Here is a 19,218-nt window from a genome sequence, read left to right on the forward strand (position 1 = left end):
TTTTATAAACAGGATTAGGCGCGCTTACTTTCTTCTCTGGGAGAGCGGGAGCCTTTGCTCGCACTTATCTATGGCAAACAGTCACCGGGACGGCAAATACGGCGGGGGGGGGACGACCAAATTAACTGGAGGCATTTTGGAGAGGCGGCGGAGTCGCAGGAGTAGATGCAAAGCAGATTAGCGATGTGATGACGCCTGTTTGTGGCGCCGGCTGCAGAAGGATGAATTAAGTATGACTTGGCAACGACAGAGAAAAAAAAAGAGGAAGTGATCCGTCTATCAGGTGGTAACAACAGAGACGGCACAAATGGTCCATAATCCAGGACTTCTGCTCTCCAGTAAATCAAAAATCAATTTGAAAACAAACCATTTGCTGGAAAAACAGCGGCTGAAGCCGAAGTGAAAACATATTTTATGCTATTAATTCCGTCTTGGCGATGCGTCCCGCAAGCCGATGTGCATATCAAACACAGATTGAGGGAGGTACACGGGCACTGTAATCGGCGCCAGATCTGGTGCGCTCTGAATCTTGGCGCTCTCTCTGCTCTCCTCTCTAGAAAATTGATCACCTGTTCCACTTTGACGGATAAAAACTCTGTGATTACTGTCACAGAGCCGCCAGCAATACTAATGAAGCTCGGAGCTTTTTCATGCTATTCCTTGTCACCACGATGCATTATTCACATTACTAATTGATTTAATTATTGAACGTTCCACCATTATTCATTGGCAGATGTTCTCCTTTTTTTTTGGAAACCTTTTTATGAGTTCAGCAAAAAAGAGACAAGAAAAACGTTTAATATCGTGGGGAAAGCCATTAGAATAATTTGGATAAAAAAAAAAAAACATGAAAAAAGTTGTGTCAACTCTCCCCGCCTAATTGTCTGCATGATTACCTTTTCCACTCAGACATGCGCTCATTGATTGAAAGGCAAAATGAACTCAGGATCTAAAAGCAATTATGCTTTTCTTTTCTTCTTCTTATGGCAAACTACTCAAGGAAATGTTTCCCCCCCAAAAAAAATCAAAATATTGTTGTTGTAAAACAGTGTGTGCAAGCGAAAGGAAGAATTTTTCATACCGCTAACCTGCACACAGTCCACTGAGCAAACAAATGTATTTTGATAGGAATGGAATCAATCTCTTCAGTCCAGCAGTGTGCTTACTTACAGATGGAATTATGACTACATTTACTGCTCTTGGCAAGACATGATGTAAGTCAATGAGAAGAGGATGAAGACGACGGAAGACTCGGCCATCTTTGTCGGCTAGCTGCAGTTACGCTGCTTGGGAGAAACATTGGCGCATTATGAGACGCAAAAAAAGAGATGTCTGATATTTCAAACAACCATCTGGAAAGCGGATCACCGCAGTTAAGATTAACCCTGGAAACACATATAAAATAAAGAGGATGAAAGGAGACCGTCACATATTCAATGTCCATCTGCTCATCTGCTGGTGGACCAATGAAAACTGCATGTGACAGTTGGAGACTCACAACAACACTGACTTGTGTAATTCTAGATCCATTTTAATAAAAAAAAAAATTAATAAAATAAAAACTAGCTTGTTGGAACTGTATGGCATGACGATAATGAGTGCTTGTTGGAATCAAATTCTGTCGACAGGTGAATTTAATCAAATATTTAGATGCGCAGCCACAACCGGCGATCAAAGACAGTCCTCTTGTCTTTTGAGCTATCAAAAGTATCCCCATTAAGAAAGACCTCTAAATCATATCTTTCAGCGAACTCAAAGCAATCCCTCCTCTCTCTTCTGTGTCCTCTTATCTCGGACAGAAAGAAAGAAGCCAGATAAGCTGTTTTACCTTGTGGCTGCCTGCTGGGGTGGAAGATCTGCAAGTCAAATGGCTGCGCGCTGGTCTTCTGGATGACCGTCACATTCTGCCCCGTCCACTTGTTGGCTCTCGCCAAAGTGTTGGTCCTCCAGTCGGTCCAGTAGACGCTGCCTCCAAAGAGGGAAACGGCGAAAGGGTGGGAGAGGTACTCGTGGCCCCTGAGGATCTCGATGACCCCGCTGCCGTCGTAGAGTGCCGAGAAAATGGCATCGGAGCTGTTTGAAGAAGACCAGCAGAGAGGGTTGCACATCAAAGATTCAAACTGCTCCTCGGATGCACTGAAAGCCGACTGCAGGCGGGAGCAGGCAGATCAAAGTCTGCCCGCCCATACACTCACAGAACTATTGAATTGTTCAGGACCCACTTAAATCCAAATATGGTCAGCGAACAAAGATCGCTAAATATTTAATGCCCTCAATTATTTAACGCCTGCTAGGGAAAATGGCGATTCTGGCTAGATTCCTAATCAGGCGTCGGCGACTCTTCACATCATAAGACGCCACGCGTGCACGGAGAGCAGAAGGAAGAGGGCTAATAACACCTCTGCACCGCCTGAGAAGCGCTAATGGTATACCGTGCATCTGTCCAAACAATCCTCTTTTCCAAATGATCCAGAGTCAGTCCATTAGGCCAGGCGCCGATTTCCATGTCTTTGAAGACCGTGTGCCGCCCGCCTCCGCTCATTGATGCCGCCTCGATGCGGGGAAAAGTAGCATCCCAGTCGGTCCAGAAGAGGATCCTTGAAGAAGAAATACAAAGACAACAATAATAATGATGACGATGATAATAATTACAAAGATGTTTTTCCCCCCTGTGGCACACAAAGGATGATTTAAAAAAAAACAAAAACAAATATGTAATGGACCTGCAAAGAAAGAGGCTCTCAGACCTCTTAAACGTCAACATGTAGGTTTATGCTTTTCAGTGCTATTACATGACTGGAATCACCAGCGCAGCGCCGCTGATGGCCTGTGTACGGATGCGGGACAGTGGCAGCGACGGCCGTCCGACAGCCTGGAAATGGGGCGGCCATCTGCTCCATTATGACTTTCGTTTCACAGCTCATTGATGCCCGAACATGAAAACCATTGCCGGACGCTGACGTTGACAAGGGTCCAACCTGCCAAACAGCATCTCCGTCCCGTCGCCCATCACGAAGTCGGCCGGACCGACGGGAGAAAAATGGGAGCGGGGGCTTAAATCACAGAGTGACGACGACGAGGCGGCGCTGGGAAGAGGTTTCCTTGTCCAAATCAATAGCCTTATTCACTTGATAAGGCCTTTTCTGATCGATGACCTGGCTTGAACGGATTCAAGTAATTAAATTAGAATTATTGCCCCAGACTGGAAATCCGCCCTCTGGAAGCAAAAGGCACCCATTAATCCTACTCTGTGCAGCCATGGAGTGGTCGTCCACCCCAATGCGTGAGAGCGCTGCAGGACGGAGGCCACGGGCAGATGACTCAGTTCCTGGCTGCTGCATTGATAATCACAATGTCTGGACTTGGCTTTAATCCATATGTACATGGACACTTGTTAAATGCCGTGCCAGTCGTGTTGCATTAGTGACACGCAAAATAGCAGAGGAAACCTCTCTGTCTGGACAGTTTTGGGCTCATTTGCTCCACTAAAGATGTGTGTGTGTGTGTGTGTGTGTGTGTGTGTGTGTGTGTGTGTGTGTATACATGTTTTTCTTTTTTTATCTTTTTTATGCTTTGAGATAATACATATATATCAACATACATACATACATACATACATACAGTACATACATACAGTACGTGTATCTGAAGAGAAATGCTGCATTTCCAAAAAGGAAATAAAAAAGATCTCGTTTGGTGCAAAATCACACTCTTTTTTAATCAAATTCTGGGCAACTCTCTGATGCCAGCATGGAAAGTTAATTACATCTTAAACCAATAAGTGTATAAATGAAGTGAGAACCTGGACCGGGGCATAATTGGAGCAGCTCATATAAATGAAGACAGTCTTGTGATCAGGCACACAGGCTGATCCCCTGCACCTGGGAGACAGCCGGGCCGCAGCTGTTGCCGTGTTCAGTCGTGCCGCCTCGTGATGAAGTGTTTTGTCTACTGTTTTTTTTTTTCCCTCCTCATCATGAAATTAAACACAACTGCCAGCCTTTGCCTGTGCGTCAAGGGCCGGGGGGGGGTGGAGGGCGCGATGGGTGATGCATCACAGTCAGAGATGCTTTTCTTTTAGGACCGGGACGGGAGAGAATGCTCGGCGGGCAGGTGGGCAGGGAGGCTTTTGTAGACGGTGGACGGCGACGGCGGGTGTGTTCTCAAGCAATTGCTGCACTCACAAGCAGAAACAACTCTCAACTGCGGCTCCCAGCGACGAGCGAGGCACTGTTGCAAGGCGACAAGGGCTCGTGAAAAGTCAGGTCAAGAACACATGATTGAGAAACATCTCTGTGAAACGGCGCTGTGCATCACAAACAACAGGCACTTGATGAAAGGCCGGCCAGAAAAAAACAAAACTGAACAAAGACGACGGGAAGCAGCGGCGCTCATCCGGTAATTGCTTATTTAACATTTGTGCGAAACGCACACCGTCACGTCCTTTTCAAGCCTGACTGCAGCATAATCGTGTGCAACTGAAGGTTAATGTGGCTTTCATATTGTGTTGTTTTTAATTGTGCTTTGACATAATTAAAGCACGCGCCCGCCGTTCAGCCACCTGACGAGATGCATCGACGCGGCGGCACGGCTGCTGCCATCCTTCACAAGCTGGAGCAAAGAAAATCAGGCACGATAAATACAATAAGAAAAAATGGGGGATGGTAATAGAATGTGACTGTCGAATGTGGCGCGTTTGGTTGAATGACTGTTGAATGTGGTGCTGGAACCTGAACCTGAGTCTCTGCACTGGTGATGAGGAGCTTTTTTTTTCCTTCCACAGTCAGACGTTGATGCATTTTTCAAACCAGAATATCATCTGGCAACGTCAGCTGCTGCAGAGCAACAAGGTTTGGCTGCTTGATACACAGTCATAATATTCAAAATATCATCAGAAAAAAAGAAAACGAAATGAAAAAAATATATATATCTGTCTTTATCCTCCATCCAGGCCTGCTGTAATTAGAGGAGGAGTGATTCATCTCTCTGATTTAAGGCATTTTGACAAACTGTCCTTGTGGCTTGTGCCAGCACTAATGGCGTCGATTAAAACGTGTACTTATCGATTTGTTTAGCACTTTCCAAAACAAAGTTACAAAGTGCTTAACGGAGCATTCAGGCGATATTAAATATCCAACTTTAATTGCGTAGTAGACATAACGGGGTGAACCCAGGGGATTGAATATGTAGGGAAAGGTCACCGACCGTTACCACTTTCAAGAGCCAGCTGTTCCCTCTGAGAGCGAGCATTAAGGTCGGGGTGGCAAAGAAAAAACGACGCAGGGTTCTAGTTAAGGACGAAGACAACCACACCTGCTGGCTGCATTTCCAGTGTTCCACCTCCAAGAATCTTCTATCAAACAAAATGCTCCACGTACTCAAAATCCAGGTTTTAACAAAGGTTTTTAGTATTGATATACACTCCAATGTGGTACTGAGAGTCACTTTCCATTCTACTACTACAAAGAACGGCACTGTAACCCAACACCTTCCACAGATTTACACACCGGTTGACCCACCGATGACGCCCAAAACCTCTTCCGCTCTTTCCAAACAGCGCCGCAGGTTAAAAAGGGATTTAAAGTTGCAGGCGGAATGTTTTTAGGTGGGCGCTGTGACTGACTGTTGACCTGCACAGGCGGTGGAAAGTGGCTCCAAAGTGAGCGTAGGCTTACGCTTATCTTGGGAGGACAACAGTGAAAAATGCCGGCCAATTATTAAATGTAATGCATTTCCCATGTGGCACGGCGGAAACCTTTGACCGTCCAATAAATCTCATTAACAGATGAAAGGAAGGTAGGGGGAACATTAAAACAACCCTTTAACTGATGGAGGACCTGCTGATCCGCGCACGCAAAACATGTGGTGCCCGTAAACATGAAACGCGCTTTGTGTCGCGAAGATAAAGATGGCCGGTGCAAAAGCTCGGCAAATTTACGACAGCGTGCCCTTTATTTCTATTTATTTATTTTGTTTTTTTTTTTAAATTGAAGATGGTGAAACAGCACCCGGCGTCACATGCTGCGTTACATCAGCCAAAACAAATAAAATGCCCCGGCGTGATTTCGTGTCGAATGACCCAATTTGCAAACATTTAGAAAGCTTATCAAAACACTGTCACGCCGAGACAAAGGAAGCAAATCAATGCGGCGTAATAGACGCCTGCTTGCTGTCGTTTCAGAGGCGGCGATCAATCTACAAACACTCTTCCTGTGTCTCTCAGTGGGATAAACAAGCCTGGTTTAAAAAATATATAAATAAATAAATAAATAAATTTCCCCCCACGGGAAAGGTAGGACAAATAACAAAAAAAAAAGTGTATTTTTAGGCTTTTTTTGTTTGAAGGTCTCGCTTGATATGTTTTAAAGAAAGAGCAAGGAAAAAAAAAAGAGTGACAAGGTAGTAACATGGAAAACTCTAAAGCGGCTGCAGGTTGTCATTCCAGCGTGAGACGCCGTTGTTGACGTCGTCGTCAGCAGCGGTCCCCAACCCCTGGGCCGCAGACCGGTACCGGGCCACTCAGAAAAAATAAATAACTTACATTACTTCTGTTCTATTTGCTATCTGAGTCTGACAGGTGTTTTATTTTGAAAAATGACCAGATTCTCTCTGTTACATCTGTTTATGGCTCAACTCTTGACGCGCGTCAAGGCGCTCGACTCAGTCAGTGTTTTAATTCTATAACAAACTGGGTCTGATGGCGACGTAGAGCCGGTGGCAGCCACGACTTACCCCTGGCCAGGGTCGAGAGCGATGGCCCGCGGATGCTCCATGCCTCCGGCGATCAGCGTCGTGCGCATTTCCCCGTTGAGCTTGGCCACCTCGATCTGGTCCAGGTTGCTGTCAATCCAGTACAGCTTGCCCGTGATCCAGTCCACCGCCAGGCCCTCTGGGGTGGCCAGGCCATGCTGCACCACCACCTCGATCCCCGTCACCCCTGGGGGAAAAAAAAAAAAAATCAATAAAAAACAACAGGTAGAACGAGGAAGCGGTGAAATCGAGGGGCAGTGGTTGGCACGAGGTCTTAGTGGAGCTCTTCTCCTTTTTCCTTTTTGTTTTTTTATTGGAGTGAAAGGATGTCCGCTATTAAAAAAGTATATCCAAGCTGTAGCACATTATTCTGTGATCCTTGGGCTTTTTCGCGAGTCCCACAAATGAGATGAATAGGTACGACTAAAGAGGTTGAGGCTCAACAAAGAGGGAACTCAAGGAAAGAGAACCCAAAAACTGCCGCCCACGGAAAAAAGGAGAGAGGAGAGAGAAGAGCGCTTGTCATTTTATGCAGTGGAGCAGAGCTTCTTCTTTTTTTTTTTTTTTTAACTCAAGGCAACAGGAGATACATTTTCAAGGAGAGAGGATATCGACAGACTGAATCAGAGGCGAGTAAATGTAAAGACAGCAGAGCAGAGCGCCGCCTTATCTCCCGCAGCGTCTCCCACTTCCATTACAGCTGCTCATGTGCAGGCCAGCGCGACACGCTCCTTCTTAAACAACACAGCAGTGCGGCCACCTTCACATGCATCGCAAACATTTGCACGTGCGCGTTGTACAGCCGCGTACCGCCCGACTCTGACAGCCTCCCCCGGTAGATCTTATCCTCCACCACGTCGGTCCAGTACAGGAGGCTGCGGCTGAAGTGGAAGTCCAGGGCGATGGTGTTCCTCAGGCCCGGCACCAGCAGGCTGTAATCTCGCTTGTGGAGGTCTATCCGTCTTATCTCGTGGCGGATGGAGAAAATGATGAAAGCCTCGAAGGGATCTAGGGGACAAGAGAAGAAAAAATGCATTGATTTACAACATTTATAAATCTTATTGGGATGTTTCTGCGAGCGACCCCAAGTCGTTGTTTGGCATCTCGGCTTGTGCTGGATATTCGGGGGGGGGGGAACAATATGAATGTTGAAAAGAAGCTATAGATAAAACAAAAATGGGGGGAAGAAATATGTGCCTATCGACATGTACATATGTAAACACACCGCCGATGCTCGTTTTAAATTTGCCCATCACGGCGAACGCCATTACACAGCTCCTGCTCTGTAAGCATATTGATTGAAGCCGCGCTTCAAAGTCTCAGGATCAGAGGAAACGCCCGCTGTTTGCTGTGTATAATTCAAATACATCTCGCCATGCCATGGGTAGAGCCACAAATGATCTCTTTAGTCGAGCAAGCGCTACACAACATGCATATGTACAGTATGTTGCACTGGTTTCCTCCTGTATCAAGACAAAAAATAGAATTATATCGACAATGATCCATGTTCCTCTTTCAGTACTTGTCAGCACACACGTGTCTGCATTTACGTTTACATCGCACCCACAATCATTTCCAGAATTGTGCAGAGTTCTGCAGAGGATTCTTAAAGGGCACAAGCTGCCACTCAAGCAAAAGCGCTGCTCAAACAACCCGTTTTAAACCCGTTAAGCCATGTGACATGAAAAAACAAGGAATGTGTTGTTTCACTGTGAATCGCTGTCATGTAGAAAGGCAGCTAAAACACATTCATTTAGGCCTTCTACACAGAGAACTGTTGACATGTGAATAATACATTTACAATGACTGAATATCCTTCAGGCGCTTCAGGGTTGGTTTTGTGAGAATTGCAGGGGGAAAAAAAACAAAGCCAAACAATAGACAACCCTTTGGTCCCATATGTTTCTGTCACCAGTCTCTCTCTGCAGATCAACAGCCTTTCAACTCCAACAAGGCACCACCATTTAAGAACTAATTTACATTTCAAGGTACAGTTAAAAACCAAAAAATACAACAACACTTGTTGAACCAGACGGAACAAAATCATATGGCAGAGATTCTCCTTTGTCATGTCCTCCACCAGGTATCTGCCGCACCTCCATCCTCTTCACCCATATTGCAAAACTGATTGGTTGATGGGTTCCTTTTGACTGATTAGCAACATGGAGCCCATAATGGTAATTATGACGGATTGAAAGCACATTTTATTGGATGCTGACAAGATTGATGGCAAAATTTCAAAATGTGAGTGATCAGGCTGCTGCGTGACCTAAAAAACCTCACAAACAGGCACACATCTTCTAAACAAACATCTTGTAATTCTGGTCTTTGCCGCATTGAGGCTGATTTCTAAAAGCGAATTAAAACTCCCTTGTCCTTGCTTTGCTTGCTGTCCCCAAACAAGTTAAAGCGCAAGCAGAAAGTTTTCATTACCGATAGAAGCATGCGTGAACGGGGCGCTGACGTGTGCTGTGGACTTCACAAAAGAATCCAATAACACCTCTTGTCAGGTCCAAATTTATATGTTTGTGTTTGCATGCACAAGTTGATTTATGCGGAAGCTGAAGGGAGAGAACCGCGTATCCTTCCCTGTGTTAATGTAAGATTAGCGCCGGAACTGCCATCAATCTCGGCGGGGGAAAGGAGACGCAGGCAATCAGAGCCAGATCCATAAATCTGAATGTGACAAATCAATGGCATATGCGTGCAACCGCTGCGGTGCAACAAGATACAGAGCGGCCTTGTCAAACACGCCGTCAAAGACCGACTGCGGAATTTATAACGTGACATTACATCGGCAGAGACCTCTGGCTCCGTGTTTGTCCAGGATTAGGCACGAGGAGAAACTTCAGCGTGACGGATCGGAATGGCAAAGCTCTGGTGGTTTGCTAAGAAAAAAAAAAAACGAAAATGAAAAGCGTGCGGCTTCACTCAGCATCAGCGCAGACAGAAGCAGACAGCGCCGATCAGTCACACGCCTCTTCACATCTGAGGCCGGACTTGTCAGCACGCTGGGTCGGCACCTGTCGCTCTTCTTTGGCCAACTTCACCACAACCGCTTCTGGCTTTCATCTCCTTTCTGCTCTCCTCCACTAAATGTTCCTGTTTTTTCTTAAATATTATACAATTTGATGACTCCAGTCATCAAATTGTATAATATTCAATTTATAATATTTATAATATTTAATTCAATTCAATTTATAATATTCAATTTATAAATCCAGTCGTCAACATGAACATTTTTTATCGTTGCATAATTGTCTTCTTTACATGATGCTGACTGGATTCCGGTACTGTGATTAAATTTAATAATTCATTAATACTTATATTGGAATTTATTTTCTGGGCAGTAAAAAATACCGTTGCATGGTAATTTTCCCTCGGTTGGCAGATAAAAATGTTTGATATAACATCAGCCACACACACACACACACACACACACACACACACACACCTGTAAGATCGGCCGAACTGAGAACGTCTGGGCTCCTTTACCTGAGCTGTGACAGGTGTCCCCGTCAGCGTCGAGCGTCCATCCTGGATAACAGGAGCACTTGACGGTGGTCTTGTACTGCTCACACACCTGGCCGCACTTCAGGTGACGGGTGCAGTAGTCCACCACCTGGCAGGTCTTGTTGCTGGAGTCCAGGTGGAGCCCTGGGGGACAGGAGCACACCACGCCTTTCCCGGGCGCCACCGTGCACTGGTGGCTGCAGCCGCCGCGCGCCACGTTGCACAGATCTGTGGGGAGGAAGGGAGGAAAAAAGTCACAATCTTCTCTCAAAAAGGGATAAAAGAGAAAAGAAGAATAACTATAATATCTAAAAGGCATGAAAGGACAAGAACATGTTTTGTTTTTTTTTTATGTTTCCCATGAAAATAATTTTCCGTGGTCTGTTTTCAACCAGCGGAAAAGTGGAAGGTTTTTAAATTTGCAGAACCTCAAGGGCCCAGAGAGGTTTGCTGTTAATCATGACCTCACACACTATTTTGCAAATTGTAGCTGAACCACCTAATCAAGTCTTTATCATCTACATAGAGAGTAGATTGGAGAAAATTGGCGGTCTGACATAATCCTGTATCCACGGTGATCCTGCCTTTCTCAAGGAGGCTCAAGGAGCAGCAAGGCCACCTCCTCATTGGAGGGTAGAGGGGTGGATGGGTGGGGTCTCCTCCATCCTGTCTGGTCGCCATGATCATGCGGAGATCAGAACCTCCTGCGCTAGTCTTCGAGGAGGCAGATGCTCTCTTCGTGATCACGAAACGACGGGCACTCGAAGGTCCCGTAGGGCCCCTCGGAGGCTTCTTCGGTAACACTCGAAAAAAATGAACCCCGTGTTTACACTCCTGACTTTATGAGATTAGATGGCTGAAGGTGATCACAGGAGATCCCTTTTCCTCGTCTCCCGAGGCTGCTGGACAAACACTTCCATCATTCCCATCATCAGGAAGCCCAAGTGTTAGCTCATGTTCCGTCCCTTTGGACTCTGAGACAACATAAAGCGCAGCTTCCTTGTTTGCCTTGGAGCTGATGAATATAGAGGGGGGTGTTACAAAAGGAGTCCGCTGGGAAATATCGGAAAGCATTAGTGAAAGATTTCACTGAAGGGGTCGGTACAAGTGGTGAACAGGAAACATGGGAGAGCCCATAACACTGTAATAGAATCAGCTCTCAGTTCAAGAGTATGCTGCTGTGTTTAATTTGTCACAAAAATCGCTTTTTAGGTTTTTTTTGGTTCTTTTTTCCTGACTGACACCACAGTTCATGCCTTGTTCAAACCGACAGAGAAAATCAGACGCAGTTGGTGCACTGCAGAGTCCAAGATGCCTCACACTTCCCCCTGTGGTCACTATTTTTTGACACTTTCTGTTGGTTCTATCACAAGTTATCCTCCAAAGACGGACAAAATATAGTGTAAAAATAAACATAGTATCACACAAAAGCCTAGTGTGCAGCTGCCCGTGGTGAAAAGCCACTGCAGTCAACCAGTTTCGTCTGTAACGATGGACTTCGATGCTGACAAGATTTCATGGCAGCAAGTATCGAAAAAAAATAATCCATTTAAACGTCTCAAAATCTACTTAGCAGTCTCCCGCACTCGTCGGCTGTCAGATGTAATTGAGAGCGATACGCTGAGCGTAAAGTGATGTTCGGGACAATTTGCCATATACCGCCACTTCTGGAAGCTATTGTTCCAAACCATTTTAGTGCTGTAGAAAACCTTTTTGATTGCGCCACCCACCAGGGGAACGACAGCATGATTACTGGGATATAATAGACGGCTGTATGCATGCAGAGAGGGAAGAAATGGTTAAAAAAAAATGCCGACTTTATGGACTCGATGAATGCCAAAACGGCACATCTACGGTAACTGTTGTCGCTGCACGCTAGCTAACTAACTAACCAATAGTAGAGTTGACAACCGTCCCTTAAAATACTGAATTGTCTCTATTTTTCTGAATGAAAGTTGGTGACATTAACCAATACCATGCTTTAGTTAGTCGTGAAGGTCGAAGTTGTGTATTTGCTTTAGAATTTGCTTTAAGAGCCCACACTTTTATATGTGTTGACTATATGTAAGTTTGCAGATACATGAAGCGTCAGAGGCCAAACTTCATGTGGGAGATTTCAGCACAATACAGACACACACAAGGCTGCCTTCAATTGTCATACATACACAAACCCACCTGAACACAGTATTGTGGCTACAGCGAATATTCAAGACTAAAGTTAGCAGCATTCAAGCCCCAGTTTATGAATACAACTGATGCGTGTTCAAAAACTGGGACTTATACGACATCTTGAATGTTGAGCATGACTTGTTTGTTGAGCTTTGGCATTATTTTCGCTGCGTCACCCCTGATGAATGGGGAGTTTCTCTCTATCCATCGACTGTAAATATTTCCCGGGTCACTCTCCGTCATTACATGCGTCCCCACAAGCACAGCATTGTATTGTAGTTGCCGTCAAAGAACAACGAGTGCGCTGAGCTGAACTGCACCACATTTACAACCCTCGATTCTGTTCTTGCGGACCACACGAGCGGCCCGGTCCCCCTTCCCCTACCGCAGATGGGTCCTTCATCCGAGCGGTCGCCGCAGTCCACCTTGCCGTTGCAGATCTTGTCGGGGGTGAGGCAAACCGAGGTGTCGTTGGCACAGGGGTACTTGGGGGGCTTGCAGGCAGCCGACTGGCAGGACTCTTCGTCTGACTGGTCCTCGCAGTCGATGTCGCCGTCGCACACCCAGCTCTTGGTGATGCACTTGCCTGTTGACGAGACGGTCAGCACGGACAACGTTGCTGAAGGCAACTAGTCAAAGAAAAAGAAAAAAAAAAAAGAAAAAAAGGAATCCCTGCCTCATCCTACTGTAATTTAATATTATGTATATCTAATATGTATGCTTATTTAATATTGAAGACATTTTCCAATGTAGGATCATCAATGATTCAATAGTTTGTTCCTTAATTATATCGTGTGAATAAACAGCTTGGGTGTGTGTGTGTGTGTGTGTGTGTGAGAGAGAGGTGGGGGTGTTATTACCCAAAGGGCTTCGATCAAGAGAAAGGTTTTTTCCATGATAAGAAGGATCAGTCCCGGGGGAAAGTCTACGTGAGGCCTCATGTCCCTGACTTCCTAATAGCTTTTCTATCAATTTTACTGACTGTGTGAAAAAGAAAACCCGACATTTTATACTCTCCAAGAGTACATGGTCACCACATGAGTGCAGATACTTTCCAACAGGCGCAGAGGTGATGCATTTGTATAAGTAAATGCATCAACGCTGCACTCAACCTGCCATCACATCCAGAGAGTTCGCCTGAAATAATGTTCGAAAAACGACGGGAATCGCATAAGTAGAACCTGTTGAGTTTTCTGCTCTTACAAAAGCATTGAGAAAAGGACAAGCTGGGAGGGAAACATGACTTTATTCAGGAAGTGGGAGGCACAGAAGTACCTCAGAGTGGGCTTATTAAACACAGCTGCTGCACTGCTTATTATTTATGTTCTTTCCAAATATAGAGAGGCTGCGGCATCTAAAAGTTTCATCTTTAATTCAAAAAAGGAAAGGGAAAAAAAAAAAGATGCAACATGTTCACAGATGGATTTCCTGTGGTGCTGCTACCCTTTTTATTCATGATGGTGCCCCCGAATGTGTATGGCGGAAAAGTTTTCCTTGAAAAACCACACATTCATCTTTGCTGTCTCTTCCTGATTGGATTTTTTTTTAATAACTAAATTGTTCAAGTTCATATTTCTATATCAGCAGTTACCATGAGTGGATTTTTTTTCGGAATTAATCCCAAACATGACGTGTTTTTTTTTTTTTTTTTTTTTTTACTGTGAATGGCACCAAATATTAAAGTGAATTCAAATGAGTAACACATTTAAAGGTTTTACAATACATCCAGAGGTATGACATCCATTTTCCCCTAGATTGTATTGGCAAGACCTCCTAAAAAAAAATAACATGACTCTTCCATCAGATCTCATCTTTTTGCTCTAATTCAACTTGGCCTTCCAAATGAGGCAAAACAACATCTCAACAACAAGAAAAAAAAAATCAAGGTTGACTATTTTCAAAGCAAAGTTTCTCACTGGTTTCTCTTCTGCAAGTTCTTCTCTTAAACAGTTGCAGCACGTGGGAGGAGAAGACTGCATTTCCTTTGTGTAACTGATGCATTCAATTGACGCCACAGAGTTTCTGATATTTGAATATTGGACCCCAAAGGACGAGGAGGAAACAAAAGCAAAGAATCAATATTTCTACAATTCAAATTGGGCAAAGGTCCAAAAATTGAGTTCAAGTATTGTTTTAATGTGTATGTGTGTGTGTGTGTGTGTGTGTGTGTGTGTGTGAAGTATGTTTTATTTATGCGTGTAAATGAGCCAGCTTGGCGCAGAGGAACAAAGGCATATGACACTGCTGCATTAAAAGGAATAACTGGGCCTGCGCGGTGCAGCAACGCCGCCTCTGTTCCCGGCAGAACCGTCGGGGGAAGAGCGCAGAGTTCACGGAGAGAAACAGACGGCCGAGCGCCTCTGACCCTCGGTGGGTGAACGCGGAGGAGCTCAAGCAGGCCATTCAGACGCTTTGTCCTAATTGGCTGAAACAAGTGCGCAGCAAGTGGAGCGGCGGCGAGGAGGAGGGCCGTTTACACGGCCTCATTTACACCCGATGTACGGAAACAAAATGTGCACAGAGCTTCACGGAGATTCACTGAAACCAATGAGACGCTTTCTTCGTCTCTCAAGAGTCGAGCAAAAAAAGGAACTGCAGTAAAAATGATCCGGCTGCTCAAAGATGCTATTATTATTATTATTATTATTATTATTATTATTATTATTATTATTATTATTATTATTGTTATTACCATTGTTTCATTGGGAACATTAAGCACCATTAAAGTCTGACGCCGTGCACTTCTTCTGGATGAAATCAGATGATGAAAGCTTTTCAATTAAAAGTCAAAACTTGAGGTGGGGCCTCCTGCCAAACTGGAGCTTCATCTCGACAGCCACTAATTTTACATCACGGAAGCTGAACACAAAGAGGAAAATCAACTTGCGTTTCTTGCATCTTACATAATTTCCAAATAACTTTATGTAACTGCTCAGAAAGCCGATTGGTCTCGCTCGCTCTCGCTCTCCATCTCTCGCTGATACGTTACCGTCCTTCATGCTCAAATTAGTTCAGCCGGGCTGCCGCAGCGTAAAGAAAAACTCCAACATCTGTCTCGGGCAAATGATGCAAGATTTACTCGCTGGATTTCAAATGCGAGCTGAAATTTTGGGGCCGTGCGACCCAGAATCTTGTTCTAAAGGGCGCAGAGCAAAGCGGCGGCGTCGGCAGGAGTGGGTTGAGCAATTAGGGGCGTAAAATAAACTAGACAAGAGCGTTTGTGTGGCCATGACGGGGTTTAAAGTGCTATTTCGGTGCTCTTTTTTTTTAATAAGGATCTACCTCCGGCGTGCCTAATGGGCTGTCAGAAAGCATTTACAACACTGGATGATTGCACATGTCAACACACACACACACACACACACACACACACACACACACACACACACACACACGCACTCTGTGGGCATCATGCTGCTGCACTCCCTGCCTACCTGTGTCTTTGCAGGTGAATTTGGCCTTGGGGTCGCACATCCTCTTGGTTCCCTCGCAGTCTTTCTCGTCGCTGGCGTCCTCGCAGTCCTTGTCGCCGTCGCACCGCCAGCGCTCCGGTATGCAGGTCCCGTCCGTGACGCAGTGGAATTCCTCGGCGCTGCATTCAATCACAGATGGCAGCACTGAAACAAGAAAAAGTCACACACACACAAACACAGAGACATATTTACTGTTTGACGGATCAGCAGCGTCGCAGTGGAGACACATGGCTTCCTGGCCAGAGAAAGTATGTCTCACTGTTAGTGGACAGACGCCTTTATCTTTTCAAGAAGAGCACTCTGTGGCTGTAATGTATGATGTTTTATTTCAGTTTTTCCTGCTTGTTGCTGTCTTGTGTGTTGTGTCTCTGCGTCCGGCTCCAGTGGGGGGGGGGCAAACAGAGTCTGAACTGTTGAAAGTTGTTGGTGTTGGTTTGATTCCCAGGCTCCCCAGGGCTCTGTCTGTCTGCTCTCCCCTGTTCTCTGCTAGGTGCAACCGCACCTTGGTCCCCAAGCCTCCAAACCCAGAGTGGCGGAAAAGTGACGTGACAGAATATTAATGTTAAGCGACGGATGTTGCAATTGAGCGTCAAAGAGTTGAAGAATCTGCGTGAAAAGCATGTTTGCAGAATCTCCCCATCGAAATGGTCGCGTGAAAAAAAGAAAGAAATGTGAGCGACACCAGAATCACTGTAACAATTATTCCTCAATTTTTTTTTTTTTTGTCAGCAAAAACAAAGAGCGACAGATGGCGGAGTTGGACTGCGCTAACTTCAAAACACGGCCACATCTTTTGATGACATATAACTTAAGTAAACAAAACAAATCAAAAACGCTCCTGCTCAACGGGCGAGGCGACGCCAAGACGGATGCCGCTCCCCGAGGTAACAGCAGAGTCAGACACGGGGGAGCGGACGAGCGCGGCGCTCCCATCAGGACGCCGTTTGATGAATAGCGCGCACATTCCCGGTGACAGGCAGCGAGCCGGGAGTTTCGGAGGGCTTACACGGGGAGGGGAGGTTCTGCGGTAATTAGATTAAAATGATTTAGCTCCTGATGGTAACATTTCCCCAAACACTGGGATAAGATTAGTCACATGGGGGCGCGAAAAAACAAATTCATTGGGCTCCTGCTGATTAATTGTCTCGATGTGATTACCGCACCGTCGCAGATTTAAACAATGCCTCTGAAATGCCAGCGGTATCGTGCACATCTTAAAGTTTACAGAACGGCACAAATGCTCTCAGAATTTTCCAATAAGGATGATAAATTCAAGTTATTGACTGACTCTGCAGGACTTAAAGGTGCAGTGTGTAAATTTGGATCGATTCAAGATTTTTTAGATCGGCAAAAGCTCAACAGATTCTGTAGGGACGGAACTTACGCGCCGATCCGCCCCTGCAGGTTGTGTTCTCGTCGCTGTAGTCGCCGCAGTCGTTGTCGCCGTCGCAGGCCCAGTGGTCTGGGATGCAGCGGCCGCTGCTGCACTGGAACTGCGAGTTGGAGCAGGAGCGGACGCAGCCCGCCTCGTCGCTGCCGTCTCCGCAGTCGTCGTCTAGGCAGGTGGGAACAAAAAGTAAGATATTAATGTACGGCGTAGATTTTTTTTATTTTTTTTCCCTATTGTTGCTGTTGTACTCACCTGAGTCGCAGCGCCACTGCACGTTGATGCATCTGCCGTTGGAGCAGCTGAACTGCGTGAGAGGTTCACACGTGGGGAAGGCTGGAAGAGGTTTGTTGACAGTTGTCAGTGAAAAAGCCACTGGACCTGTTTTGCATTGCATCTAAACATATGTCTCCAAACCTCATTTTAGTTAACTTTATATCAACGGAAAGGCAAGTTGATATAAAGTAAAGAGTGTGATGAAAATGAATGATGAGAGTCAGATTTTTAATACTGTTCCAAGGTTGCCTCTCTTCAGGGTCAGTGATGAAGTCATATTTTGTAAAACACTATGCAAATTGCTGACACAACCGGATTAATTTGTTAATGCATACTCACCTTTTTATATCTGATGCGTGAAAAATTGCCAAACACCATGTCAACAAGTCATGTCAGCAATTCTGTTTGTGGATAAAATATACCAAAAATGTTTAAAGTACTATGTCAAAAAAAACATTTTACAGTTTGTGAAAGTGCTAAATAATGTTTAGAAGTTGGCAATGAATTGTGGGTGGTTGGGGGTTGGGGGGTTACTATGCTAGGAATATAGAAAATTCCTGTTTCAATAGGTAAGTTGGACCTTGAAAGGTCAAACTGTGAAGGTGAAATCAATTGAATTGCGGTGACTTTTGTGCAAAACTTTATTTTACTGAAACTTTTACGAAGAAACTGGCAAAGCGGTTAAATGCAAATTCTGGGTGGAAACACGGTGTTTCTTTGCAAGATTGAGACTTTCCAGAGATCAGAATGAAAGTTCTTTGCTTGAATCGATCTGTCTGAATGTGCCTGGAAGACCTTTGCCGAGCCGACAGCCGACAAGCATCTTTTCTGTCTCCTGCAAACGTGTCAGGTCTCACCGACACAAATGCCGGCGCAAGGCTGGTTGGAATTTAACGCTCATTAAAAATCAAGCGCAAACATCCATTAATAATGAAAGTTTCCAGCAGACACTCGGCTTGGCAGGGAGGAAAGAAAAAAAAAAAAAAAATAGAACGCCGACATCCATAAGTAATGACGGCTCCGACCGAAACGGAGGGCCCCGCTCGCCAGGAGAGGGTTTGTGACAGCAGCTAAACCACTGACAAACAAAATCCAAATTAGCATCAATCTTTCAGGCGGCCACCACTGAGCTTCAGGTGTTCGAAAAACCCACAGTGGCTCCGCTGAGGAGTAACGCCTGAGGAGGCTCAGACAACAGTATGGGAGAGAGAATATGTTTTTGTGGCACAGCTTGATTATGATTGAACGAAGCCATGCGTGAACTTTAATTACCGCTTACACCCCGGCTGTTTGTGGCGGTGAGGCGAGGCGAAGCAGCTCGGGACGCACAAAGGGTTGGTTGAGGCGCCGCTGCGTTTGGCAAACATCAATCACTCTTAAAAGGCTGATTTGCCTCCGACGGTGATTGAAGGTGAATTTTATTTTATTTTTTGAACCAAAATTTTTATTCAGGTGATTTGTCAAGAATAAACGTCTCTAACAATTCTCATCTTGCATAAAAGAAGGTTAAATTCAATCCCACGGTACTCCGACTACCTCGGGCCATGGTGTTCTATATATTTTTTCTTTCTTTTTTTCCCCCTCATTTATGTTTTCAAAGATTAATCCAGAACATAGAGTGCAACTTTTAGTAAGTGAAGCAGACAGATG

The 19,218-nt window shown here is 45.2% G+C and overlaps 1 protein-coding gene across 1 annotated transcript in view; it reads right to left on the minus strand.

Moving 5' to 3' along the window:
- lrp1bb (low density lipoprotein receptor-related protein 1Bb) overlaps positions 1–19,218 on the minus strand; it is a 162,882-nt gene that overhangs the window by 87,807 nt on the left and 55,857 nt on the right. Inside the window, exons 19-27 of the mRNA XM_076040321.1 lie at positions 17,548–17,628; positions 17,290–17,460; positions 15,867–16,049; positions 12,818–13,018; positions 10,246–10,491; positions 7,561–7,758; positions 6,733–6,937; positions 2,433–2,597; positions 1,829–2,073 (exon numbers count right to left, since the gene is read on the minus strand). Coding sequence (XP_075896436.1) covers positions 1,829–2,073; positions 2,433–2,597; positions 6,733–6,937; positions 7,561–7,758; positions 10,246–10,491; positions 12,818–13,018; positions 15,867–16,049; positions 17,290–17,460; positions 17,548–17,628 — 1,695 coding nt within the window. The remainder of the gene's footprint in view (positions 1–1,828; positions 2,074–2,432; positions 2,598–6,732; positions 6,938–7,560; positions 7,759–10,245; positions 10,492–12,817; positions 13,019–15,866; positions 16,050–17,289; positions 17,461–17,547; positions 17,629–19,218) is intronic.

Source organism: Nelusetta ayraudi, unplaced genomic scaffold (genome assembly GCF_046127955.1).
Source record: "Nelusetta ayraudi isolate G7.1 ecotype Tasmania unplaced genomic scaffold, CSIRO-AGI_Nayr_v1 ptg000060l, whole genome shotgun sequence".
Lineage (NCBI taxonomy): Eukaryota > Metazoa > Chordata > Actinopteri > Tetraodontiformes > Monacanthidae > Nelusetta > Nelusetta ayraudi.